We start from the raw sequence: 27158 nt of genomic DNA on the forward strand, positions 1-27158 counted from the left end.
ATGAGGTGAGAATCATCTTAAAAGTGGTTGGAGAGAAACACTCTTCTTTATGCTCTAGTGAGATCTAGGGGGCCTACGAGGAAGATGGAGAGAGACTTTTTATAAGGTCACATAGTGATGGGACAAGGGGTGATGGTTTGAGACTGAACTCTCTTAGGTTTAGATCAGATTTTAGGAAGAAGTTATTCACTATGAAGGTGGTGAGGAACTGGAACAGGTTGCCCAGACAAGCTGTGGATGTCCCACCATTGGAAGTGTTCAAGGTCAGGTTGGATGGGTCTTTGAGCAATCTATTCTAGTGCGAGGCATCCCTGCCCATTGCAGAGGGTTGAAACCAGATGATCTTTAAGGTCCCTTCCAGCCGAGGCCATTCCAGCCATCCATTCCAAGGATGTTTCCTTTGCCCTTGTGTTTTGTACTCATGCTGAACCTGTCTTGGCCTTTTACAAGTAATTGTAAACATCATTGCCATTGCCTATGATTCTTTTACCTGGTCTTTACAGCCCCCTGTTAAAGCAGAGTGACAATTCTCTACCTCAAAAAGTACTGCCTCATCCTTCTTCCCTGATGATTCAACTGATTTTAACTTTTAATTGGTCTTGTCTAAATGATTTGTACATAAAAAACCTAAGCACAGCTGGAATCTCATGCCCTAAACCTCACATGCTTTGGCAAGTGAACTGCATGTAAAGGACCCCACACAGTTCCCTTTGCATAAGGAAGGGTTTCTGATGAACTAGGACTTGTGTTTGAGCTTCTGCCAACATTTTTGTCAGAAGGTTTGTTTTTAACATTGCTAATGATTCAGAAAACAAAGCAGAGTTTGTAGAACAATTTCCAAAATATTTATGGTAATTAGCATGGGGAAAAGAAAAAGCCCCTCATGGGCTCTTGTGTATAGGAGATGTAGTAGTTAAAAGAGAAAAATTTCTGAGCACTCTTTGTCTGTTGCTAAAATGTTAAAATTCCTGTGCCAGACATAACTATGGAAGCAAACAATGGAAGTGCACTTGCTAATACTATTCCAAAATTAGCCTAAAGGTGTTGAAGTTGTTTGAAATTTTGTCTGTAATTGGGAGAGCCAAAATAATTCACTCTTTTTATAAACAATGGAAGGAGTCTTGCAGATTTTCCACTCTTATTGCTGGAACATAGATCTGATACAGCAATTTAAGTAGAAGTGCTGTTTGGGGCCTTTTGCTAAATCCTATTATTCCGAGCAAGAGAGTGAACTCCCAGCTTTGAGACACAAATCATACAATAAAGTCATAGCTATTTAATTCTGGCATTCAAAAATCTTCAGTTCTGAATTCAGTGTTAGCGCAACTAAAATGAAGCCAAGAAAAATTTGTCCTGAGACCACTAACCAAACAGTCTAAAAAATTGTAATTATCCTAGTCTGAAACATTCTTCCACAAAACACCTCTAAAATGTTTGAGATGGAAATAAATGTGCACATCTACATTTCTAAAATTATGTGTAGTGTTAAATATAGGTATTTACATTAGTGATGAAAGATAACACTATCAAGATTTCCTATCCTTCAGATAAGCAGGCTTCGGAATCTAGAAATATTTTACATTCTTCATCTCCAGCCAATTCAGGAAATTAATTTTAACAGGATATTTCAAAGATTTGGTTGATTTTTGAATAGCTTGAAGAGAAAGAATGTGCCTTTATAGAGGTCATTTAAGTCACTCCAGAGTGTCCGTATATTCAAAAGTGTCTGGCATTTTAAATCACCTTTAAAATCTATTACTCCTTACATTAGTTTTGTTCTCATGAGATTAAAAGACAAATGAATAGTTGGGCCTCTATAGTTTTGGAGGTCTTTTGGTAGAAATAGAGGAATTCTTAGAAAACTGTACTATTTGGACAAACACTGGAAAAGGGTTGGATGCTTATTTTGCTTATTTTGAGCATTATTTAATCTTCTTGAAACATAAATACAGGCAGAATATTTTCTGAGAACATGCTGCACTGTGGCACGAATATTTTATTTGCCTTGTGCTAGATTTACTATAATAACAAGGACATGGTCTACCAGTCAAAACATTAACACTGGGATGTGGGAAAATTAAAAGTCTCATTCTACTCCAGGCCTACTGTGAAGCATAAGTGAGTGGGTACATACACACACAACTACTTCTATATGTCTCTTCCTAATTTAAATCTGGCTTGAGAACTGCTGGAAGTTCCTAACGGTACCATGTGTATGTGGACATGCTCTCATGGTGCTTTAACATCTCCAACAACATGTACTGGGCCAGGTATAGCTTTTTTCCTGTGACACCTGGACAATGGAAGGTTGACTAACCAAAATTGTAACAGGCATTCTTACTGTCTTATTGATTTATATATATTATGTATGTGTTATGTTGAAATAATTGTAGTATTTCTATGAATCCAGCAATGGATTCCAAAACTGAGGAGCCTTAGGATACTTATGACTAGCTATTAAAGTTCAACAGTTTAACTAAATTTAATGCATGCAGGATAAAACCCTTAGCAGAAAAGGATAAAGTGTGACTGGTATGAAACAAGTTCTGAGTAAAAATCCCATTGGTTAAGCAGATATAAGCCTTAATAGAAGGAGAGTGAGAAACTGAAGAGTAAGATCAAAGAAAGCTGGTGAATGCATGAGGAGGAACAGCCTTTTGTGGCTCTAATGAAATTCCTGTAAAAGTGCCTGAATGTTCAGAGAGTTTGTTACTCTCAGCAGTGCAGAATCACACAACAGTCTATGTTGCAAAGGATGTCTGAAGTTCATCGGGCCCAACCTTCTGTTGTCAACAAACTGAACTTCAAAGCTGGATTGTTCATGGCCTTGTCAAGCTTTGAAATGCTCCAGGCGTGAAATTCTTCAGCCTTTCCTGGCAGCCTGCTCAAGTGCTCACCACTCTTCTGCTTGAAAACGTTGTGCTTAAGCCCAACTGGACGTTCCCTGGGCGCACCTTGCTACTGCCATCTCTTAGCACTGCATTTGTCATCTGTGAAAAGAACCTGGCTCTGCATTCTCCATACATGTCCCATTGGCCAGGGTGAGGTGTGGGCTGGGGCCAGGGGGGTCCCCATTTGGGCCAGCAAGGCAGGCAAGGAGTCACCCCCCCTGAAGGAGGAGGGGGAGGGCAGGCCGGGGCAGCTGAGGGCAGCCCTGTCCATGTGTGCAGTGCTGCTGAGGCTGGCCTGAGGCTGAGCTGAGGACGTGGCGCGGGGTCAGCCCAGTGAGGGTAACCGGGGTCAGGGACAGCCTCGTGACTGCTGAGTGACTCTGTAGTGACCAGGCTGTGGAGGCCAGGCTGGTAAGTCAGCCCACAGGTGGTCAGGGTCCAGGACATGTCAGGCCCAGGCAGGGCTGTGGTGCTGCTGGGCCAGTGATCGATGACCTGAGAGCTGATATGGGATATTGAACCATGGCAGAGTGGGCAGGGACAGGCAGGCTGGCAGTGCTCAGAGTGCTGGCACTTGGGCATTTCAAACCTTCTAGTAGATTCTACTCTTTAACGTCAGGAGTACATTATCTACTTTGAAGTAAATGTTTTTCAAAATCCACCTTTGTGTTGTAAAAATCACTTCTAGATAATGAAAAATATCATTATTAAACAATAACCTCATACTGCTTATACAGTTCAATTTTTGCTTCTCCATCAGCCTAACTAAAAAAATATCTCTCAATGATGAAAAATTTAACTTCATTTTCAAATTACCTAGCACAAGTCAGGATTGTTACCACTACTGTAAAATGTTTATGTTATAGAGACTTCAAAAATTCTTCAATTCTGCTGGTAGATCATGAAACAACTAATCTTTTTTTAAACTAATTTCGTGTCCCTGCCAAATTTAACTTGGTATTGCCAACCCAATAAAAAAATTTGTCACTCAATATAGAGTTGTAACTCAGCAAACAAATGTATAGAAACAAATGTTTCTATAAATACATGAGCAGCAAAAGGAGGGTTAAAGGAGCATCTCCATCTTTTATTTAGTCACTCTCCCTGGAGGTATTTAAAAGTGGTGTAGTCATGTCACTTAGGGCCATGGTTTAATGTTGGACTTGGCAGTGCTGGCTTAATTGGACCCAATGATCTTAAAAGTCTCTTCCAATGAACTCACCCAGCCTCCACCCCCACACGAAAGGACCCAGGGTTGTGCCGGATCACAAGCCCAGCAGAAGTTAACAGTGTCGCACTATTGCAAAAAAGCAAACATTGTGCTGACAAGTATGGGAGGCATTTGCATGGTTCAAACTATGAAGTAGAGCTTTCCACTGATTCAGGGCTGATGAGGTTTTGCCTGGAGTACTGTTACCCTACAGTGAGCACCCAGCTGTTACCATTAGTTGATAATAGTTCAACTACAGATCTTAATGAGGTAAGTCAGACATCACACACAAGTACCACCCTAAAAGTAGTTAACTGGATGTTTTCATCAAGACATAGGAGTTCCCTTTCTCTTCTTCCAGACTGGTAGGCCTAAAAGCTAACCCCTCCCCAGTGTCACAGCAGGATATGCAGTTCCCAAAACTAACAGTGGTTCAGAAAAGTTTGAGTGAGTTCAAATCCTCTGATCACTCATAGCCTAACACAAGGATATTTCCCAAGTTCCATTCTTAAATATTTAAACACAGTGAGTAATCTTAATTAAATACAACAAAGAAATATTTCCCCGTACTTATCTGTCCTTACTACTGGCTTGCCAAAGTAGGTTGTCAAGTTTCTGACTGAGATAGAATTTATTTTCTTCCTAATATCTGGTACAGTGCTGCATTTTGTATTTAGTAGGAGAATCACATCGATAACACCGATATTTCAGCTGCTGCTCAACAGTGTTCACCCTCAGCCAAGGACTTTCATTGTCTCATACTCTGCCAAGAAGGAGACACAAAAGAAGCTGGGAGGGAGCATAGCCAGTACAGCAGACATAAAGGGATATTCCATACCATGCAACATCGTGCTCATTAAATTAAATCAGGGGATTTGGCCATGAGGGGCCAATTGCTGCTCAGGGATCGGCTGGAGTTTAGTCAGAAGGTGGTGAGCAATTGTTTTGTGCACCACGTGGTTTTCTTGGGTTTTACTTCTCTGTCTTTGTTACCTCACTTGTCATTACTATTGCTACATTGTATTTTATTTTGTTTATCAAACTGGCCTTAACCCATATGTTTTACCTTTTTTGAGTTCTCCGCCCCTTCTCAGGAAATGAGTGAGCAGCTGCATATTACTTTGTTTCTGGCTGGGCTTAAATCACACCACCAATCCTCCTTCTAGTATTTTTTAAAATTTTTATTTTCCTATGACTGTTTCAAGTGGAGCTTCTCATATATCCTTAGTACATCTGAGGAGATTTGAGAGAGACAAGAAATACAAGAAGCTGGGAAGAAACCATAAGTACTTATGAAAAATAATGAGTAAGAGTTTTAAAAGTGTTCCATATAGAAACCATTTGAGAAAAAGAATTAAGTGCCTGTCAGAAGGGCAAAACCACTGTATTTTCTGTCAGAAACACACCAGTAGTGTACAATGCCCACTAATAATCAGAATGTGGGCCAACATTTACAAAAAATCTGTATTGTGTACACAGCCATTACAAATAATTTGGTCACTTACAAAGGCTTTATTTATAGTCCTATAAATAGGACTATATTATGCAATTATTATGCAATGCAGTCCTCTTTTGGAAAAATTACCTTAAACTGCAGATGTAAATGCTGTGCATTACTCCTTTGGGCTTCTGAATTATTTTTATGGTTTGAATATTTTGAGGTCCTAGAAAAGCCATTCTAAAATTTCTCTTTATCAAATATACTCTGTAAAGGCAATACAAATGCACAACTGAATTTGAAGAAAGGTGTAAAGTCTAGAAGAAAAGTAATCACTAACAGCAGACTTGGACAAATAAATCCCTACTAATCTCATTAAACTGTAAAATGTTACAGCTCTCAAGGGGAAGATTTCTACAGGTGACAGATGACGCATGACACAATTTTTTCTTGTTTCTTTGGTCTTCCTTTTGAGCTGAAAAGATCTGTTGCCAATCTTACAACTCATCTCAAAAGATAGATATGATTTAGTTTTTATTAGTGTTTGAACATAACAAACGGAAATAAATTATATTTTTAGGAAGATAGGAGTAAATTCGCACTTAAAACACAGTAGTAAATGGTTTCTGAATTCTGATTACATTAAAAATTATGTATATATCCCAATGAACTTGACTTTAATTAGCTGTTTCATTGTATACCTTTTATAACTTGGGCAAAGTGAGTCAGGACAAGTTCTTAGCAGGGTTCAGGGCTTTGAGCAGGTACTCACAATGATTGCAGTGACTTTTCACATAAATCAAGGCGGGTTTGTTTTATAAAGTGTTGCAACATGAAGATAAAAATTACATCAGTGCACATTACTCTCAGACAAAATATTGCACTAGGTTAGCATTCTATCAGAATAGTTTCAGTGTACTCGCAAAGAAAGGAGAAAGGATGTTTTTATGTTGCTTTTCAATTTTATAACTAAGAAAGAGTTGAAATGAAACCCCATATCCCTGATACCTACTAAAGGTAATATTCAGGACTTGGGTGGGAAGGAAGGTATTTAACTAGGCAGTGAAATCCAAGCAAAGCTGGATAATTAATCAGAACGACTCCAAGTTTAAAGTTTTGAAGAAACTTTTAATTTTAGTTTACTGCCTTCCATAATACTGAGATGGTAGAGCAAGGGAGAAATCTGTTTACTGAGTTTTCTGCTGACTTGCAAGTCAAGTTTCCAGAAATAGAGACTTGGAACGCTTCCAACTTTTCTTTGTCAGTTATCTGCAAATAAACTTGTCAGAGCTACTTAATAGAATATTTGGTAAAGGCCAGATTCTGTGGAAGTTTATTTGGTTTTTTCTAATAAAGGATTAGGTATGGATACAAGGCCTACTGCTTAATGTGAAGAGTTTGAATGTGAAGTTTGAAAGAGCTGCAAAATCTGTATCTGTTCATTGCTGCTTGACAACAGAAACCAAACCCTTCTAAATTAATCCTCTAGTCACACATTTAAAGCTGTGTAAATTCTCCAGCAGGACTACGGCATCCATATGGAAATTATTTTTGCTTACATACATGAATTTAGAGGCATAAAGCCACAGTCATGCAGTACACAAAGGGTTGTATGCGAAGAATTTCAGAACATAACTGCAAACAAACATCAGGGCTAGTGGTACAAACCAGCTGAACAGCCGCTCTGCCCCAGTGCTCTCCATCCTGACCAGGCATAACCCCGACCACCAAAGCTGAAGCCAGCCCACAGCTAATTACATCAAACATGTGCTCCTGACTGTACGAAGCTATGCAGTCCGTCCCCTCCGGGAAAGATTGGATTTCATGGCCATTTAAATAGCAGAAGGAAAGTGAAACTTGAACGTGACTCAAGCTCAGAGGCCCGGCTCCTGCGTGTGGCCGTGCCAGGGGGCTCAGCTGGGCCGCGAGTCTCGGCCGATGGGCTCCGGGCGGGGGCTCGCCAGCCTCCGTGCCAAACCCAGCGTGACGAGGCAGAGTCTCCCGCAGCAGGTGATCCCCGACCGGCCTGCTTCTGCGGGCGGCCTCTCCGCTGCGCCAGAAGGCAGGGCAGGGCTGCGGGTCCGCACCCCCGCTGCCCCTCGCACCTGGGTGGCCGCCCGGCCGTGCGCGGAGCCGCCGGTGACTCAGCGCGCCCCGGTGACCCTCTCCCGGGGCGGCGGCGCCTCGCCGCGGCTCTGCCCCCTCCCTCTCTCCCGGTAGGATCATCCCACCCCGCCGGGCGGTCACCTCGGCAGGAGGAGCAACCGCCACTTTGCTTCGCTCCCGCAGCGACCTGCCGGCAGTCAGCCCCGCCGCGCCGCACCATGCAAGCCGGAAAGGGAGACGACAAGAAGCGGGACGCCGCCCGGCCCCTGCAGCTCACCATGAAGAGGGGCTACGAGGTGCTCCGCGACCCCCACCTCAACAAGGTAGGGGCGGGCAGGGCAGGTGCGCCGCTGGGCAAGGAGGGCGGCTGCCCGAGCCCTCGCCGCGACCCCGCGGGTGACGGACGGTCCTGGCGGGCGCTGCCAGCGGAGCCGGCGCCGCCGGGCCGCCTCTCGCCGCCGCCACCTGTCACGGCCCAGCGGCCGCCGGGCCGGGGGCGGCGGGCGCGGGGCAGCCGCACTTCCTGCGGGCCCGGCGCCGCTTCCTCTTCCTTCGGGCGGCGGGGGGCGGCCAGCGCCCTGCCCGCCGGGCCCGGGCCGCGGAGCCATGCCCCGGTACCCCCAGGGGAGAGGAGCCGCAGCAGCAGCACGGGAGGAGGATGCTGCTGCTGAAAGTTACGCTGCTGTGATGCGAGTTCCTGCTGCCGTGCTTCTGCGTTCCCGGTACCTTCCTTCTTTTCCAATTCTCTTTTCCACGGATGCCCCACCTCGTTTCCTGCGGGCAAAAGTGGCTGTTGGTGCTATCCTGCGTTTTCTTCCCTGGCTAGGTGGAAAATATGTTTATCACCACTATTCCTCTTGGAGCTCTAAAATGAGACTGCAGTTTTCTCCCCGCTCTGCATCAGCGAAATGCAGTCAGCTTTTCTAAGAGATGCCATAGCACTGCAAAACCTTTTTGACGCATTTCTAGTTTGCTTAAGAATGGAAATTCAGCTTGATCAAACTTTCTAAACGTTTAAAACTAATCTGGGAAACGTAAAGCTGAGTAGAGAATTTTAGTACAACTGCCTTGTTAAAGATGCGAAGTCCAAATAGTAAAATAATTAAATTGGCATGACAAGCCCTGAATTTGCTGCCAAAATGAAAAACGGTTAAAGGTAGATAATAAACCACACCTAGCACATCAAGCTTTAGTCAGACCTTCAAATTTCACCTTGCACATTAACTGGAATGGTGCTCTGACTTATACATTTGCATTAGAATGTATACAGTCATTTTGCTTATTGCTGAGTTGGATAAATTGATAAAAACTGTGTCTCTAATTTTACTGGGCAGGTTGACTCATCACTAAAAGCTTCATGTATTAGTTAGATGAATAGTGCTTTTATTAGTCTTGGTGCTTGACTACAAAGTTTCCTTAGAGGCTGTCTTAAGTCTGTGTGTAGGGCTGAGAATGTCTCCTGAGGTCAGGTTAAAGGAAAATTTACCAAAATATAAAACTCCCAAGAAGAAACCAAGGAGAGGCTGTTTTGCTTGGGTTTGTGTTTAAGCAGCTGTAATATTAATGGAAAAAGTGTGATTCAGCATAACCAGGAAGGCCAACCCAAGAGAAAACTCACCTTGTTTAAAGAAATAAAAAGGGGCCTGTTCTAAAATGCATTAACTAAGGGGCAGTCAGAGGCAGGCTCACTGCAATGGTTTTCCCTTCACACCCTGTACATCTTGTCTTGAGCAGTGTATGGTAAGAATGGCTTATCACAGATGAGGTGCTGCAGCACCTTAACACCAAAGAGGAAGGGTTTAGCTTGATTTTAAGTTACAGGATACAAGAGTTACAGAATATTCTGAGTTGGAAGAGACCCACAGGGATTATTAAGTCCAGCTCTTAAGCCTGTGTGAAGATCAAACTAACAACCTTGATGGGTTAGCACCATGTTCTTCCTGGGTTACGCTTTGTTCTTTCATACTCTTTCAGCTGTGGTATAGCACATGTGTATCATAAAGCAGAGAAGCAGGAAAAGATAGTTGTTCATTACCAGCCACATCCACCCAGTGAACGGAATTTGATGTTAGAAATGCTCAGCTCTGGTCTTTGTGCCTGTGAGAAAAGTCTGGTCCTGGTCTGGTAAAGGGATAGTCAGTCCTGTTTTCTGACTGCGACAGGTGATGTTTTTGTGGGTGTAGATGTACTACACCCTAATATGTGTATGTACACCCACACCCTAATATGTACATATTTAATTCTGTATAGGTGCACTAAACTCAAATATGTTGAGGACTGCCCACATGGTTGCCAGTTTGATAGCTTGTGACCTGCCTGCACCCGTGGAAGCTGCTACTCCCAGTTCACTTTCTATTATCAAGGCTGTTAAACAAAAATCAGGTTGTTTAACAATTCAATTTAAAGTAGATCTCTCCTTTAATGATTCTAAAGTACAGGGATTTCTTGCAGTCCTGCGAGGTGCCAGAACTTTCTGCTATCTTGACCCTGTCAAGGAGTTGCAGTTTCTCAGGATCAGCACTTTCTTTTGGATATGGTACCAGTTTTAAGAGGCCTATTAGCACATATGTGGCAAAACTAGACTGTAAGTACTAAATAGTCGTATCTAGCAATGACTTGTAGCAAAAGAAGGCAAATGATTTTTCAGGGTCTCTTAAGACAGATACCCTGGCAAGCAGGTAAAACTGAATTGTGCTTCAATATATGGAAACTTGGGGCCTGTGTCCTCAAATTCCTTTTCTCAGACAAGTTGAAAATTTTGCATGAAATAATTTGTACTTGAACATCTTTAAAAACAGATGTAAGAATAAATAAGTGCTAGATTTAAAAAGAAAAAAAAAACAACCAAAACAGAAAACCCAACCCCAAAACTGTATCTCCATTTAGGTACTCCATTTAATTGTCCCACTCATTCAACAATAGAACTGGATTTCTGCACACTTGCCCATTGCTTTTTATACTTAACCTTCCTGGCTTTTGAGAGAAAAGGCTGTGTGAATGCCAGGGTGAACACCCAAATTTCTTCTTTTCAACTTGGCCTCTACTTCTACTTGGATGGCAAAATTGACTCCCTAGGCAATGTCATTCTTGAATCCTTTATGTTTGACTATGTTAGTAATTCACAAACATGTCTAACCTCCAGTGGGGAAAAGTTCAATTAAAAACGTTTGGTGGTTTTGTGATTTGCTTCCCCTCCCTTCCCTCCCTACCCCCGCTAAAACATTTTGGGTCCCTGAGTGGTTTGTGCCGTCTCAGCAGCAGTGATACATCAAAAATCGTGACCAACAGTGGATTGTAACAGACTGAATTTAATTACTTGAGGATGTGTGTCCAAGTCTATGGACAATAATTGTAATTCAGTTAATTGTCTGAAATTTGAGGCTGTTAGTGTTTAAAAGTGTATTTAGAACCTTTATGGTAATTGCCTGTCTTTTTCCCTCAGGCGACCAAATACATTGTAAATAGCAATTACAAGAAAAACAAACACAGTTTCACTTCTTTTCACTGAAATAGATTTGGCTGGGAGTTGTAGGCTCTTTAAACTGATGAACTATGGAAGTGTGGAAGTAATTTGCTCTTTCCCTACTGTAAATCTCATTTATGCTTTATTCAGTGGACAAGTTTACAATTTTAAAGCATGCAAACAGTTTACAGTGTCATCATTAATTTTTTACCTTTTAATATTTAAGCAAATCACATTTTGCCGTAAGCTGCTTATTTTCAGAATCTTGGTATGAAGATAGAGAAACACGCATTTCAATACAAAACTTTCCCAATAGCCTGTATTAGTTGCCAAGTGTAAACTCTTCCCTGATTGAGAAACTTTGCCGTTGGAGAAATGCTTTGGTTCCAGGCTGCTTTTGTATTCTTGCAGAGCAATTCTGTGAGCAGTAAATAAGTGACTCTATTAAATCTAAGTGCTAGAGGGCTTTCTCCTCTCCAGATGCCTAATTTTAACTCCTCTACTGAGTGACTGCTGTCCTCATTGCTAAGTATAATGTGCTTGTAAACTGTTGGCCCCTTTTTTTTTATTTTCTGTTTATTCAAGTTGCACAAAAGCCCTGTATAGAATTTCAGAACAGACTGTCTGATAGGGCTGCTGAGTATCTGCGAGCACTCAGTATCTGTCCCACCTGCAATTGCATTGGTGTTTCACCCTTACATCTCCCAGATGTGGTGCCCCTGAACCTTAGCAGGTTCTCACCAAGTCACATTAGTTGCTGGCTGGAGTTGATTGTCAGTGCATTGACTTACTATGGGATTTACTGTAGAAGGACCATACTGGAACAGAGCAAAAGTCCATTTGTCCCAGTGTCTGATTTCTAACAGTGGCTCAACTGAAGCCCTCAGGAGAGTTAGAAGAGTGAAAGTGCCTCTGGTGAATAATCAATTCCAGGCTGAGGAAATGAGCAGGTGATTAGAGGGTCATTAAGATATGAACATGTGCCTATCAGTTTACACATGCCTAGGTATGCTGTTTTACTACAAATCAATTGTAAACTTACTAGAGAGACTCATGAACTTCCCATTTTGCTTTACTTTCAGATAGTGGGATGAGAATGCTTGTGAAATTCAGATAGAATTTGTTCTATCTATACACAACTAGTTGCCTCTCTAAAAGCAAATTTGATTTTGAGAAAGTATAACTGTAATTGTATTGGGTAACATATAAAAAAGGTTTTGTGACTTTGACATTAGTGGGCAACCCTGCAACAGGACTCAGAAAACCCAAACCTCAGTAGAAAATCAGAAGTATTCCAGGGAGATTTTCTCTGTCTGATGGATAAAATAGAGAAGCATGTAAGAACTTTCTTTAAATAAATCTGTTACTTTATCAAATACCGAGCAATAGAAGCTATTTTTCCTTCTAGTGATAATGTTTGTGTTTTCACATCTTAAACTTTTGTGAGCTTTGGGTGGGTCCTCTGGAGTGGCCAATGCTCTGTGAATGTTGCCTTTGCCTTATCTGTAGATAGCTATTCTGGAAGAAAGCTGATAACGCTGGGGATGGAGGGGGAAAACACTTCTTTAAATTGAATATTAGGATTATCTATAATTCATAATTAATTTGTAAGATAGGTTTTCTGGAAGTTACTTCATATTTCAAGGGATTATTTAATTTTAAGTGGTAGTAGGTATGAGAGAGTTTTTTAGATGAGAAGAGTGTCAGCTCCATGTGAAAGTAAAGGTATAATTTGAGGAATTCTTTTTAGTGTAGTTGCTGATCACTCGTACTGTCTTCTACTTCCTTTAACTTTTTGCCCTTTAAAACTGAAGTTTTTAACAAGTAATAGTTCTTGTTCTTATCCCTGCCAGGTCACATAGCAGAGCAATTCTGATCTTGATAGGGATAACCACATGATTTTTCAGACTTTGACAAGAGTGCGTAGTATAGTGGTTGTGCTAGCACAAAAAGTGGATAAATCTGGTCTTTGAAGCATTTTAGAGTGAACTTCTATCAATTTTGCCCGTGTGCTTGACAAGCATTACATTTTTCGTCTCTTACTGGGGTCTTTGACACTAGTTGCTGTTCTGTGGAATGGCAGCCTAAATCAGGAGGCTCTTCAAGTGTGAGGTTGGCTCATACAAGAACTCTTTGCTCTTTAACAATCAGGATCATAAGTTGCAGACTGGCAGAACTGCAGTCACCTTGTTTGCTTGGGATTTGGGCAACAGTGTGAGCTTAACAGTGGCTCACTGGTGGGTACCACAGGGCTGGATGAGGAGGTTGGCACACTGGCAGTGTATTCTTCCTGTAAACACCTTGTTGAGGTGTGAGGGAGGAGTAGTCGTGAAGGATGTCTTTTGTATGACTGCTTTTATGTGCAGTATGTGTGGAGGGGCTTTAAAAATAAATTCTGTGCTTTTTTTCCACGTTTCTTATTTTAAGGCAGGTTGTCCTGCATACTATTAATAAGGAAAAAGTATTGGCAAAAACACGAAGTGTTCATTGCCTCCAAAATACTTTGCTCCTGACCTAGTAGGTAAGTTGCTGTGGTTGGTGTTATGTTCTTTTCTTCCTGCTGGCCTCCAGTTCTTTGCTTGCAGTCATGAAACAGAGTGCTGAGACAGCAAGTTGGGAACAAAGTTCTGTGACTTGAATTAAAAGCAAATAAAATGAAGGAGAAGAAGTTATGCAGTAAGCTAAATAGCAGTAATAGCAACTGAATAGTGGTATAAGTTGTCACAGGAAGCTGAAACCTAGAACTGTTTTTCTTCAAAGCTGCTTCAGGCATTAAAAATGCTTTTCAGTTGTGTAATTTTCATGTGAACTTAAGTAGTTGAATAGAAAATTGACCGTTTTACTTTTGATTGAGGAATCCTGTGGCCATTGGTTATAAATGCTATTTGAATAGAAACATTAATTCTGGCACAGAGCACCTTATAAGCAGGATCTCTGTATTTAAATTGGGTTAAATGTGCCTTTCAACAGTAGGTTTTATAGACATGCTGGCCAGAGTACTTGAGTGTTTTTTTAATCTTACTTATGGATGCTGACAATAAATAGGAATAGAGTTCACTGAGAAATGTTACTCTTTCTAGGTAGAATAAACTGTAGAGAGTATCTTGGAGTACAAAAGTTCTTTGCACTCTGTACTTTATATATCCAATTCTGCTGAACCAGTGTCTTGTATTGAGCTGTTGCTGAAGAAAATAAAAGTTGCAACTGCAGGAGGCACAAGGTTCTCTCCTTCAGCCCTGCTTGCCTTGTGAAAGGGAGGAGGAAGAGAACTGTGTGTGACAGCTATGTTTCTTATTAACTATTAACAAGAGGTTAAAATGTGCCATCTTTGCTTTGTCATGCTTTCCTTCCTTGTCTGTTCGAGTGGGCTGTGTATTTCATTCATGACTTGCTTCTGGCTGCTGTTGCCCACGCCTGCAGGGGTTGATGCAGAGTTTCATGCTAAAGGTCTCCAGGCTCTGGTGGTCTGAAAGAGAGTACTGATACTCTTCAATTGGGTCCTTCATTAAGTTTTTCCAGTTTATTGTTGAGAATTTGTAGTGGAATAGCTGTTTTGAAGAAGCTTTGAAAGCATCATTTAGTGGAGGATGTGATCCTGGGGTTTCAGTCTCATTAGTAAGTGGTTTCTCCTCCCTGCAAATCTGAAGAGCTTTTGTAAGGTGTCAGTTGTGTCCCCCTGCTGGAGCAAATGTATGGAGTTGCCTGTGTGCTCTGTGGCCCATCATGGCTGGAAGACTAGCAGAGAAAGGGCAGAAAAGAACAGAAATAACACTATTGGTTTTTGTGCCTGTCTAATGAAATTGGTTATACAATAACAAAGTTTGTTGGTAGTAGGCCATTAGTTGAACTTTGTTTGAATGTTCTTGCCATTCATGGAGATGCTTTATCTGTACTCTGTGCCCAGATCAGGCCTCGCCCATGATTGGGAATAGTTTTACAGAAATTATCTCTATTGCCTGGATTAACATAACACCAAATAGCTGAATCTGGTATAGGAAAAAGGCAATAGAATGTGGGTAGGATTACCAGTTTGTAATATATGGTAGCCAAAATTTTGTATAGGAAACTGCAGACAGACATGACAAAGCAACCATGTATCTACAGACTAGGATAGATGGGATTTGGAACAAACTTCCCCATGGACAGGTAGAAGTAGCAAGGCCATGCATGAAATTGCAGGAGACTGGGCAAAGGATTTGGTGTTTCCAAGTGTTTTACCTGATGTAGGAATTCAGATATTTAAGTTAAGAGGCTGATGGTTTCTAATGAGAGGCAGAGGATGAATTTGTCTTGACACTAGAATGTTCTGCTGTACCATTCAGGGAGAAGAGTATCATACACAGTCACCAGCACTGCTTTCTGGAAGGGCTTGCAGTCATGAGAAATCTACCTTGCCCAACTGATACATTAAGAAGTTGTTGGTGTCCTATTCTCAAAACCTGTGAAGTGACTTGTGGTTCTGAAATTGCAACTGCACAAGCTCTCTGTGGATTGTGTTGTATGTCTGTTCATCTTAAAAAAACAAAATCATGGATGGAGTCAAGGAAGATAGGGGATGCCATCTAATAGGTGTTTTAAAAAATTGCCAAAATAAATTGAATAATTTTTATTACAGTTTACCCCATGCAGCCTGCATAAATTGTGCTGCTATGTCAGTCACTCTTTACTTTACCCTTTCTCCCCTCAGTAGCAAATTTTTACCTTTAATTGAAAAGTAAACAATTGCTGTCAGGCATATTGATACTGAATCCATGGATTTACATTTTAGAAATTCTTCTTTTTTTTTTTTTTTTTTTTTTCTAGAATGAAATTATATGCTTCCAGAGAAATAAGAAAATTGCTGTGTAATTATGTGTTGGGTTATCATTATGACCAATTTTCTTGATTTCAAGATGTGCAGCATAATAGTAGCAATTTTAAGGATTCCTCATAGGACTGTCAATGTGACACACATTACAGATAGCTCCAAGAACTGGAACTGACAGGATCTCTCCCAGCCACAGGAAACCTAAGGGTTGGACCATAGTCATAAATAAGCTCATGGCTTTTATGAGGATGATAAATTTGTGTAGGAGCTATTAGGGAAAGACCCAAGAACCTGATCCTGATACAGTTTTAGTAGTGTAAGTTGAGAGTAAATTAATGGTAATAGGGTTCAAGAGAGGAAGCTGCTGCAAAACTGCCATGAAATTAACTGTGCATTAATCCTGGTGCATTAAAAATACCCAAAAAACCAACCCATTGTCACTTGGAGCATTTGAGCTCCTTTAACCTCCACAGATTTCTAAAGCTTGTTTGCTAGTAGCTAGCCTAGAAAGAAATGTTGAAATATTAATAGTTTGCAAGGTAAGTGGTTTTGGCTAGTCTGACTAATTTGCTTAAAGTGATGAATATTAAGTATCTCATTTTATGTTTAATTAAGATGACTTCAATAGTCCAAATATTTGGGTGATTTCAGTGAAAAAAAAATGCTGTGGAGAAAGCTTAATTTGTTTCTGTTAAAAACATGTCACTAATTTTGTCTAAGAATTACTTATGCATATTCCTTGGTATAGTTTATTTTAGGAGTTAATGAAAAACAACCCCCGCATTGCATGCATAAGGAAACATGTTTTGGTCTTAAGCTTTGCTAATGTAATTTGTTGCATAATTCCGGAAGCAAAAATCCTGCCTTAGAAGAAGGAGGTCACGGGGCACCCTGGAGGCACTTCTTGCAAGGCACTGCATACTTTCTGCTGAAATCTGTCTTTGTAATTTACTTGAATCTGTTAGTGCCTATTCCTGTGTGAAACACAACACTCTGAGCAGGACCTGAATTTGTTTACAATATAGAGGAACCAGAAGAAGCGTGCAGTAAGCACTTTTTATATACATAAAGAACACATTACATAGAAGTGAAAGAAAAAAGCTCTTATGATCTGAATACTTCTGACTTTTAGCCAAAGATGTGGAAATATGTCAAGATGTAGTTGTCTGGTGTGGACCTCAGAAAGCATATTTGTCAATCCTAAGATATAAATGAGGCACAGAGCAACCATGAATTTTATCATTGCATGTGTATGCTTAGGTTTTTACTTACTTTATTGTTTGAGTAGCAGCTGTTACCAAACTTCTGGCTTAGAAAAAGTTTTTTTTTTTCCCCTCAAAAACCAGTCTAATATTAAAACTAAATCACTGTTCTGCTTCTTCTTATCCCTCTTACCATTAGAAGTGATTTGAAAAATTGAAAACATCTTTGGTTCAATGTAACTTTGCTTAAATAGATGCAGTCTTGAGTCTTCTGTTAGTATTTTAGATTCGTCTGTCTTATTAATGAATTGTGCTTATCTTTGGAACAGAGTAGGTGCTATGAGGTATAAAATAATTTTGGTATCCAGTTCAGATTGGACATCGCAGTTTAGTTTTCTTCCTCTGTCCCTTTTGAGTGATACCTTTTTAAGTTTTCGCATGGAGTTTAGATAGTACTGCTCTGCATGAGGAGAACAAGAATTATTTTGGAATACATAATTTCTTTTTCCACAAAGGCAAAAATAATTCTGGCTTCTTTAATGACCAAGAAAAAGAGAAATCTGTGCCTTAAATCTGTCCTGGAAGGGCATGCATAGTGGTGATTATGAAGCATGCTACAACATTTATGGTACTGGTGTCTAGCTGACTTACTGGATTTCATCCTCCACATACCTGGCTTTACAAGGCAGATTTATGTGTGTGGGATGTATTTACGAAAGAGGCAGTAAAGCCTCTTTACTTAAGTAGTAAAAAAAGATTTCAATAGTTACAGATAAATGCCAGAATAGAAGAACATAGTATTGTCCAAGTAAAATGAATAACTGAGTTTTCCAAAGCATATAACGTTGGTTTGATTTGACTTGAATCTCTACTATTGAATGGTAAATTTATCTGCTGCTATTTACAGGAAAATGGAAAAAATTGTAAAAATTAATTTCAAAGTTTAGATTTTGTGCTGTAGCAGTTATTGGAGTAATTCCCTAAGGTCCTTAGGTTTGCATAGCTTTGGTTTTGCCTAGGCATAAATCAGTTTTAAAAGTCATGTCCTAGGAGAAAGGGCTGGGGAAGAATGAAGGGCCTTCTTTCAGATGATTGGGATTCAGGGAGCCTTCAGCAGAAGGCACTTGGACCTTCTGCAAGAGTGAGATCTTGCAGCAGTTTTTTCTTATCTCTGTCCAGTCTTTTCAGTCTTCCTCAGGTCATATGTTTTAGGTGACTGCTTGACATGTTAATTCCAAAGGTTTCTCTGAAATTCTTCCCTTGCTTTTTGTTTGGAGCTCATGTGGGACAGTTGTGCTTTCAATTCCAAGACATCATCTCTGTATGTTTCAAGTTGCCTCTATCCCAGGAGTGTTTTGAAATTCAGTCATGCAAATTTATGAATTACTATATAGTCTTGGGAAAGCATAAAATCGGTGTGGTTTATCTGGTTTTGTGTTGTTGCTGTTTGTCAAGACAAGAGTTAATGACAGATTCTCTGAGGCTGAGGCTTACCAACTGCATTGCTTTCTGTAAATGAAGTCTGGATAAAGCATTGCTTTTGTTCATGTAATAGAAGATTTGGCTTCTGCCTGGTTTTTTAGGTCAGTTAAGGGTCAGGTAAAAAAAATAGCTTGCTAATTCTGAGTTATGTTTTTTAATTCCAATAGAGCATGCAAATTCTTACATTTAGCCCAATGCGGTGGTTGAACTAAATGCATCTGTTGTAGGTGGGGATACATAAATAAATCTGGGTGAGTTTCTGTAAAGAGGTATCAGAAAAGATGTCTTACTATGTACTGCTGTACCAAGAGGGCTTGCAGCACTCATCCTCAGCAGCTGCTTGAAAGGAAAACTTTATCTAAGCTCAGAAAAAGTAGAGCATCTCACTTTGCATCTTACCTGGGGAAAGATAACCGTGTGGCTCTGCCTTGTAGCCACTGCTGTTGTGTTTGCTGTAAGAGCAAAAGTGTTCCAGGTCAGGAGTCTGTGTGAAACTAGAGCCTCTGAGCTCCTGCCAGGTTGTTTGTGATACTGAGGTCTTGTGCTTCTCGGAGTAAAAGGATAAACTCCAAGTAGGAAATAAAAAGTGAGTATTTTCTTTTGAGGTGCAATTGTTGGGAAAACAAATATTTATATAGGATAAAGACAGTCATCCTTCAAACCAACATTATTTCCTAAGCTTTGTGTCGTTTATGGCAAGAAGTAACTTTCTTTTGGTTTTATACTTAACAAGTCCTCTAACTATTCTTGAGTAAGGAGTAGTGGATAAAACACAGTAAAAGGAATAGACGAATATAGGAAAGCATCATGTAGTTGTCATAATGTACCACCAGCAGTTTAAACAGAGAGTGTGGCTGACAGACACCCTTTCTGGTTTGCTTTGAGGTACACTTGACAAATCCTTAAAAGCTTTCTTTGTCTTACTTCAGAACTATGTAATGCGTATGAGTACACACATTTTCCCCCCTTAATTAGTGAGCTCTGCTTCATCAAGAGAGACAAAATATTGTAGTAGATTGGGCACTGGACTGGAAACTAGGTCATGCACTAAGAATATTAAATCTTAGTCATTTAGTTTTCTCATGTGAATAGGCAAACAGCATTTGAGAAGTGTTCAGGATGAACTAGTATGAAGTACTTGGTCTTGTATAATTAGTCTTTTTAGTTAATGTTTACATCGTTGTCTTTATACTGCTATAATCTAGTTTCTATGTCCAATTTCTTTCCTTGGTGGGGGGAATAATCTTCTAGTTTTTCCTGTAATCAGTCAACAAGCTGATAGTTCTTTAAAATGCGTATCTAAGTTGACCCAAGTTGAATCTGTATAGTCCTGACATTTTATCCATGTCCTTTTACCTTCTGCTTTACTGCAAATAAAAGTAGAGAGGGTATTAATGCATATGCAGTCTCCTGAACATACAGTTTCCTAGATCCATGAAAATACATTAGACAGGACTGTAAATCATGGCCTGTACTGAATGCTGTGGGGGGTGGGAAATGAAGATCTGAATAGGCAGGAGGAACTCATCCATCTGTGTAGTTAAACCTGCTCGTGGCTTCAGGCCATGCTGTGCTACATGCAGATTAGTTCCAATCAGATGAAGTGGTAGCTGACCCTTGGCTGCCTCCTCTAAGCCTCCTGGTCCTGGGCAGCATATGGAGGTTTGCCTCCATTCCAGCTGAATGGGGAGAAGAGGTGAGAAGGTGTTCAGTATTTATCACCTGAATGCCTGGGGAAACTCAGGTCAATACTTTCTGCAAGAAAAGGTATTTTTAACCTCCAGCTAGGGACTACTCAGTAGTTTTTAACTCAGTGAAACTTCACTTCTTGAACAAGCTAGGATTCATGTCTCCAGGACTTAAATGCATGTTATGATGTGAATGAAGGCTGACTTTCTAAGGGTATATTTAGCTGTCTGACGATTTTGCTAGCTATTGAATAGACAGAGGTGATACAAATCTGACACCCGTGGTTTTCCCAAACTTAAGAATTTTGATTTCAGTTCCCTACAGAAATTGTCCTGCACAGAAATTGTGTATAAAGGCTGAATAAAACCACATTGTGTGCTGGAGCTATTACTGTCAAAGATATCTTTTAAAAATCTATTGATTCTTTCCTAAAACATGCTAAAACAAATACTTGTTTATGTCTTCTAAATAGAAGGAGCTGCATACATTTTCTTTAGGTATTAATTCATATGATATTCTTGGAAATCACACTTCTGTAGTGTAAATACCCAGGAAAATTAGATTTTCTTTGAAAGATAACTCAATGAAGGTTTAACAGTTAGCAAAATGAATCTATTTGCACATCAAAATATAGGATGATATCCTAATTCTCTCCTATTTTGTAATAATTTCTTAATTCAAAGCAGAGTCTTTTTTTCCATTATGGGTTTCAGAAGGGACTGGAAATCCTACATGAATTAATATCTGTGAATCTAATCCTGAAAATAATTATATATGTAGCTACAGAAAGGTAATGGTTGTCTGGCCATGCTCCAACTTGCCAGCAGTGCAACTCTCAAAGTATACATGGTAAGCATTTATTTTGTCCCTGAAAATACTTACATGCATCTCTTTACTTAAATACAAAGAAATAATCTTTCAGCTACCATGAGGAAATGTGGCACATGCATAAAAGCCCATTTATCTTGTACTGACCTTTTACTTACACTTCATTACTTTACATAGGGGAAGCTGCCATGTGGAGACCAGAGCAATAGGGCAGTATTAGACATACAGCTGTAGGGATCCAAAGCTGGATGTGTTTTGGTGAGTCTGTTCTGCATTCTCTGAATCTGTTATCCTCAGCAAATCTAATTAATAATAATAATAGTAAAATCCTCATTAATCTCATTTTGGTGGATGTTGTACTAGCAGTGTGAGAAATGCTGCTTGGGTTAAAGGTGGTATGAACAGGAATTTTTCCTACCTGTCCTGTCCTTTTTTCATTTCACATTATATGTTGTTATAGGCAAATGGATTTCTGTTTCCAGCACAAAATAAAAGTTTGCAGGAGCAGAACCTGTTTTGGCTGGAAACTTCTTTGGAGTCATAGCATGAAGAGAGCCTAAGCGTCTCTAGATCGTGTTTGCTGCTGCTTTACTCTGCCTTGAAATGAGTAGTTAAAGGAAAATGCAAATTAACCATTGAGTGGTTTTGTTAGATGTGGCATAGGGGACTGCAGCATTTGAAGTAATCACAACAGCATGTCTTGGTTTTAAAAGAATACCTTCTAAACATAAGTACTCCCCCTCTTATAGTTTTCCATGCTAAGGACCTTGCAAAGGGAGTAATTTTATGAACGTTTTCCATGATTTAACTTACTGAATTTAGTCAGCGCTCTGACATTTTGTCTGTAGAGTAAATTTTGTCAAAGCATGTTAGTTTAATTTTGGGGATTTTTTTTGTTGTTGTATGTTTATTGCACTGCAATTGCCCTGTCTCAATGAGGCTTTTTAATGCTTTTTTTCCAGATTCATGAATTAGTTATTTTCTGTTGCTAAAAGGTGTGGTGCTTTTTGAAATGATCCTTTTTTTCCTGTGAAGATTGTTGTTTGAATGATGCTTAGTGAAATAAGGTTGTAATATCACAGGGAATGTGAGTGAAATGTTATTATAAAACCATCCTTTCAAAAGGGATCTCAGAAGTCCAGCCTCCTACTCAAGGCAGGGTCAGATATGGAGACAGGACAGGTTGCTCAGGGCTGTATACTGTCAAGTCATGAAAATCTCTAAGATGGAAATTGTACAGCTTCTCTGGGCAACCTATGTATGTGCTTGTATTTAAGAGGAATTTCTTTTTTCATTATATTTAGTCTGAGCCTCTCTTTTATCTTATGCTTTTTGTCTCTTGTCCTTCTGCTGTGTACTGATATAGAGGGCCTGGATCTATCTTCTAGATAGCATCACCATAGGTGCTGGAAGGCTGCTGTTAGGTTCCTCCCAAAACATTCTCTTTTCCAGGCCAAAAAAGCCTAGTTCTCTAACAGGATATGCTTCAGCTCAAATCATCTTGGTGGCCCTTTACTGAATTTGCTCCAGTTTGTCAATGTCTTTCCAATATTAGGGACTCAGAGTTGGACTCTGCAGTCTAATGAGTGCCAGGTAAGCAGGATGATCATTTCCCTCAGGCCATGTCATACCATACTGATCCTGATACAGCCCAGGATACTATTGGCTGCCTTTGCCCGTGCACATCAGTGGCTCCTGCTCAGTTTGCTGTCCACCATGTCCTTTTTGACAGACCTGCTTCTTCCCAGCCAGTCAGTCTCTTGCCAGCCCGAATCATTGCAGCCTGCATTGTTTATTTTCTGGATTGCAGCATTTTGCACTTATCTTTGTTGAATTTCGTAATATTTCTGTCAGCCCATTCCTCCAGGCTAAGTCCCTTTGGATGCCAGCCCTGCTCTTGGGTATGTCTATCCACAATTGCCCCTGTTTGGTGTCACCTGCACACCTGGTGATTTTGTGCTTCATTGCCCTCTCCAGGTCATTGATAAAGATGTTAAACAGGACAGGTCCCATTACAGACTCTTACTGGGAGGTGCAGTAGAACCCATTGATTTCCTTCTGAGTCCCATCATCTAAACAGCAGCCTTTTACTCGTTGTCCACCCATCTACACTGTAATATCCCAACTTGGGTGTATGGATTTTCTGATCCAGTTGTCAAAGCCTTGCTTAAAGTGACATAAATGACATATTCTGTCTTCCCTTATCTGTAAGTGCAGTCATTTTACTGTAGAAGGCAATCAGGTTGATGGGGGATGACTTACCCTTGGCTTAAGTCTAGTCTGTAATTTCCTGCTTGCCTTCTTCTGTTCACTTAGGGTCTTGAATTGTACTAGTCCATAGTCATTACACCTAAGGCTGACATTGATTATTGTATCCCTAGTCAGGTCTTTCTGATTTCCTAAAACTTTCAGTTTTATATCACCCCTGACTAGCTCACCTAGAATCTCCTATATCATCTCTGACACTTTCCAGTAATCTCCTTCATTTCTGCTAGAAGAACAACATGAGAGGACACAAACAATCTAGGAGATTACTGGAAAGACTATCATAAGAACAGGGGACTGTGATCTAGAGACTTACCTTGTATATACTCAAGGAAAAGAAGAGTTTGTCAGCCCGATGTGTGATTACTGTTATTGCTACCTGCTGCAGTCAGAGATTTATTTACTTGGCTAAGCATTTATATTCTTCTTATAAAAACAACAGTAGGAGGAAAAAATGTTTGCATACACATAACTCTGTGTCAAACTTGTACATTTTGTTGAATAGGAGTCTTTTAGCAATATCGTACAAGTTTTGGAATACTGTAAGAAAATAGAAGTTATTGTGTTTCTGGTTCCCCTGCTGCTATTTGTGGAATTTTGAAAGTGTGATTTTTATTTATTTATTTTTTGTGTGTGTGATTTTGAAATCTGCACTTCTGTAAATGAAATGCAGAGTAATTAAGGCAGCTCCTTGAGAAGCTGGGGAAATACTTAGTCAGGTAAATATTCATTCTGTTTGTGTAAGTAGCTGTTGTGAAGGGAAGGTCTATAAGAACTCTCTAGTTCTCATCCCATCTTGTTCTTTCTGGCCCAAGAGGAGGCCATCTGGGGCTGTTTCTGGAGCAAAATTGTTCATAGTAATTTGAAGGAATTCTTCTAATACCTACTAAGTGAACAATCCCATCATCACTAAAGAACTTAATTCACAGATTGAGAACCTTCTGAGTGGATCTACAGAGAAGCTAAGCTGCAATGATTTTATTTCTTTTATTTTCCATGCCTTAGTTTTTTTTACTCTCCTCAGCTCATTTAGGTTTTGGTGCTTGGAAATTAAACTGCAAGCCGCAGCCCAAGTGTGCTGAAGAGGAGACATAAAGGAAAGATTTTAAAAGCCTCCACACAAACTGTGTCAAGCTGTCTTCTGCTCCAGTTGAGTGAATTATTAAACTAGCTACTATCTCTGTTACTACATAAAGTAATACAAAAGCTAGCAAGGGCAACTTGAAACTCTCCTGGCTAGCACCCTACAGATAGGTTGATGTAGTTAACAGTTCAAAGCATGGTCTGTCTTGCTGTCATAACTGATTTCACTCACTTGAAAAAGGGGATAATCCATATTGCTAGAATTCTTCCTCTGATATTTGGAATCTTTTGTTCTCTGTTTCCCTGTATGTTTTCAGCTCACAGCTGTTCCCATGCCAGGTACTTTTCTTAAAGCTGTTTTACAGCTTTAGGTTGTGCTTGGATTCTCAGTGTTTTCTGGATGCACTAATAGTAGCCTAGAAACTGAGACTCAGAGTCACAGAATAATTTAGGTTGAAAGGGACTCCTGGAGCTTATCTAGTCCAGCTTTTTGCTCAAAGCAGGAACAGCTTCAAAATACTGAAATGTGTGTGAATGTAATGAAACCAGATCAAAAGGAGCCTGGTGGACCTATAGCCTAGAGGAAAGAGGGATGCCTGTATACTTTTTGCACTGAAAGATTGCTGAATGTGTTGTCTACTTCAGAGATGTAAAGCGACCTTCATGGCATTTACTGGCAAACTGACCACCTTCCTTGTTGTGGTCTAGACCCTCAAACAAGCTGGAACTCTACAGGCGCAGCAATCTTGGTCATTAGAGAAGAAACTTATCTGCTAGAGACTTGCTAACTATGGAGTTACAAGAGATATGAGTAAACTGTAAAGTTTGGATGGCAACAAAGAAGACATAGTGGGGCTGCACTTGACCTAATCAATAATAGAGTAGTAACAGCACAAAAAAAAGCCTTAATGAGCCAGAATCTCCACTGATCAGGAACCTCTTTAGGGAGAAAGCCAAAATCTGTTGCTGTAGTTCCTCTTGGACTTACAAGCTGTTTTTTTCAATTTGCAGTTGTTCTGAGTCATGTGTAATTCTTATGACTGCACAACTCAGAATAATTTAATCATATTATTCTTGCTTATGTTAACGTGTCAGTGGAAATCTAACAAGTACGTAATAAAAAAGAACGTGACATTTTTCTTTATTCTTTTGGAGAGAAAATCATAACACTTGCTGTAGCCTGTGGTCATATTAGAATCGTTTCCATACCAATCTCTTACATCTTAATTAAAGTTATGTGCTCACATATATAGATTTGCAACCCGTATGCAAGTAGTAAATGGTGTGGTTTATGGCCTGTATTTTCAATAGCAAATAGCATAGATCTGTAGATCAGACACCCACATTATACAATGTTAAGGACTTTTTAATGAGATTTTGAGGCTTGGAGCTATTAAAAAATTGCTTTATTTTTTGCTTGTTTTGTTTTCTTTGGTAGGAATCAAAATATTTGTGGTGGTTTTGTGTTTGGTTATTTTTTTGTTTGGGGTTTTTTTGGGTTTTTTTTTTTTGGTACTTTTGAGCTAACTGTAGTCTGATCCCATTAACTGAATGTCTGCTTACAGCTCAGGCATATTAGATGAACTCCTGGAACCTATATTCTAATTGCTTTTTGTCCAAAAATAATTCACTTCAAGTGCTCCAACACTGTTCCACAGCATGAGTGAAATACAGTGAGTGATGACAGCCAGGAAATTTAATTCAAAAGACTACCTCCAATTCAAGCAATATACCTAATGTGCATGTACCTAATACATATCATTAAGAAATAGGGGATTCAAAGCCTTTAGTTGTCAGGATCTAGGCAATTCTGTAGGCCTCAACACATTTTAGTGCATAAAAATGTTTAATTGTATGTTTTAAATGTACACAGATGTATGCTGTGGTTTAAATCCATGCAAGAGAAGACTATAACCTTCACACAAATTTCACTTTTATCAGACACGATTTATGATGTTGCTGGGGCTCAGAGTTAGTGCTGATATACTGTGGTTTGTTTCTGCTTGAGCAACCATCTTTGTCATAACAAGGAAGTGAGACAATTTCACCTGTAATAAGATCAGTGAGATTTGGCATGCACCAAAATGCAGGCAGCACTTTCCTGGAAATGTCCTGTGATTTCTCTTCCAGCTGAGAGAGTTGTTAAAACTAGCAAAGGCAACTAAAATGCTACTGGCTTGCTACCTACAGATAGTTTGCTCTAGTTGATGGAAGTACATGATTTCATAGAATATAATAATGAAAAAGTGAAAAAAATGACATGTAGACCTGTCTATGTACAACATGCTTTTGCTTTTTTCCACTTACACATAGTGAAACCCTTCTCACTTGGGAGCAGTGCTTGCTCTGTGTGAATATAAGATAGGGTCTGTGAGTCAGAGCGATGAAAATGTTTCTGCTGCACTTACTTTAATTGGTATTCTAAAAATTAGGTGGGGTCCAATGTCCATAGCTACTAGTAACATGCATATAGGGACATACAGTGATCAGTGCTCAAATTCCTGCATCTCTTACTACTGCTGGATGGCTATTGCTATCTTCCTGTCTAATGTCTTGATAAAGTAGTATTTCATAGGAGCTATTAAAAAGAATTAAATAGCTAACTGCCTTTATGCTGTTAAGCTGGTAGTATCATGTTATAAAGTCTGTCTTGCTATTGCTTAGTGCCAATTCAGATACAAACAGTTGCATCTG

The 27158-nt window shown here is 39.8% G+C and overlaps 2 protein-coding genes across 14 annotated transcripts in view; one reads left to right on the forward strand and one right to left on the reverse strand.

The window, feature by feature from the left end:
* Window positions 1–8143, reverse strand: part of PRSS35 (serine protease 35) — a 45175-nt gene extending 37032 nt beyond the window's left edge. For 9 of the 12 annotated variants that reach the window (XR_015802636.1, XR_015802634.1, XR_015802633.1 and 6 more), the window contains exon 1: window positions 7923–8051. The gene's annotated coding sequence lies outside the window, so the exon portion shown is untranslated. Of the gene's footprint in view, window positions 1–7922 lie in introns of all 12 variants that reach the window. The other 3 variants (XM_088162112.1, XM_088162110.1, XR_015802635.1) reach the window with 2 other exon arrangements.
* Window positions 7492–27158, forward strand: part of ME1 (malic enzyme 1) — a 150680-nt gene continuing 131013 nt past the window's right edge. The window contains exon 1 of one of the 2 annotated variants that reach the window (XM_014877783.2): window positions 7492–7968. In XM_014877783.2, the coding sequence (XP_014733269.1) occupies window positions 7864–7968 (105 nt within the window). In that variant the 5' untranslated portion in view covers window positions 7492–7863. Of the gene's footprint in view, window positions 7969–8172; window positions 8368–27158 lie in introns of those variants that run through there. The other variant, XM_088162101.1, reaches the window with a different exon arrangement.

This window comes from Sturnus vulgaris, chromosome 3, assembly GCF_052056855.1.
Source record: "Sturnus vulgaris isolate bStuVul1 chromosome 3, bStuVul1.hap1, whole genome shotgun sequence".
Classification (NCBI taxonomy): Eukaryota; Metazoa; Chordata; class Aves; order Passeriformes; family Sturnidae; genus Sturnus; species Sturnus vulgaris.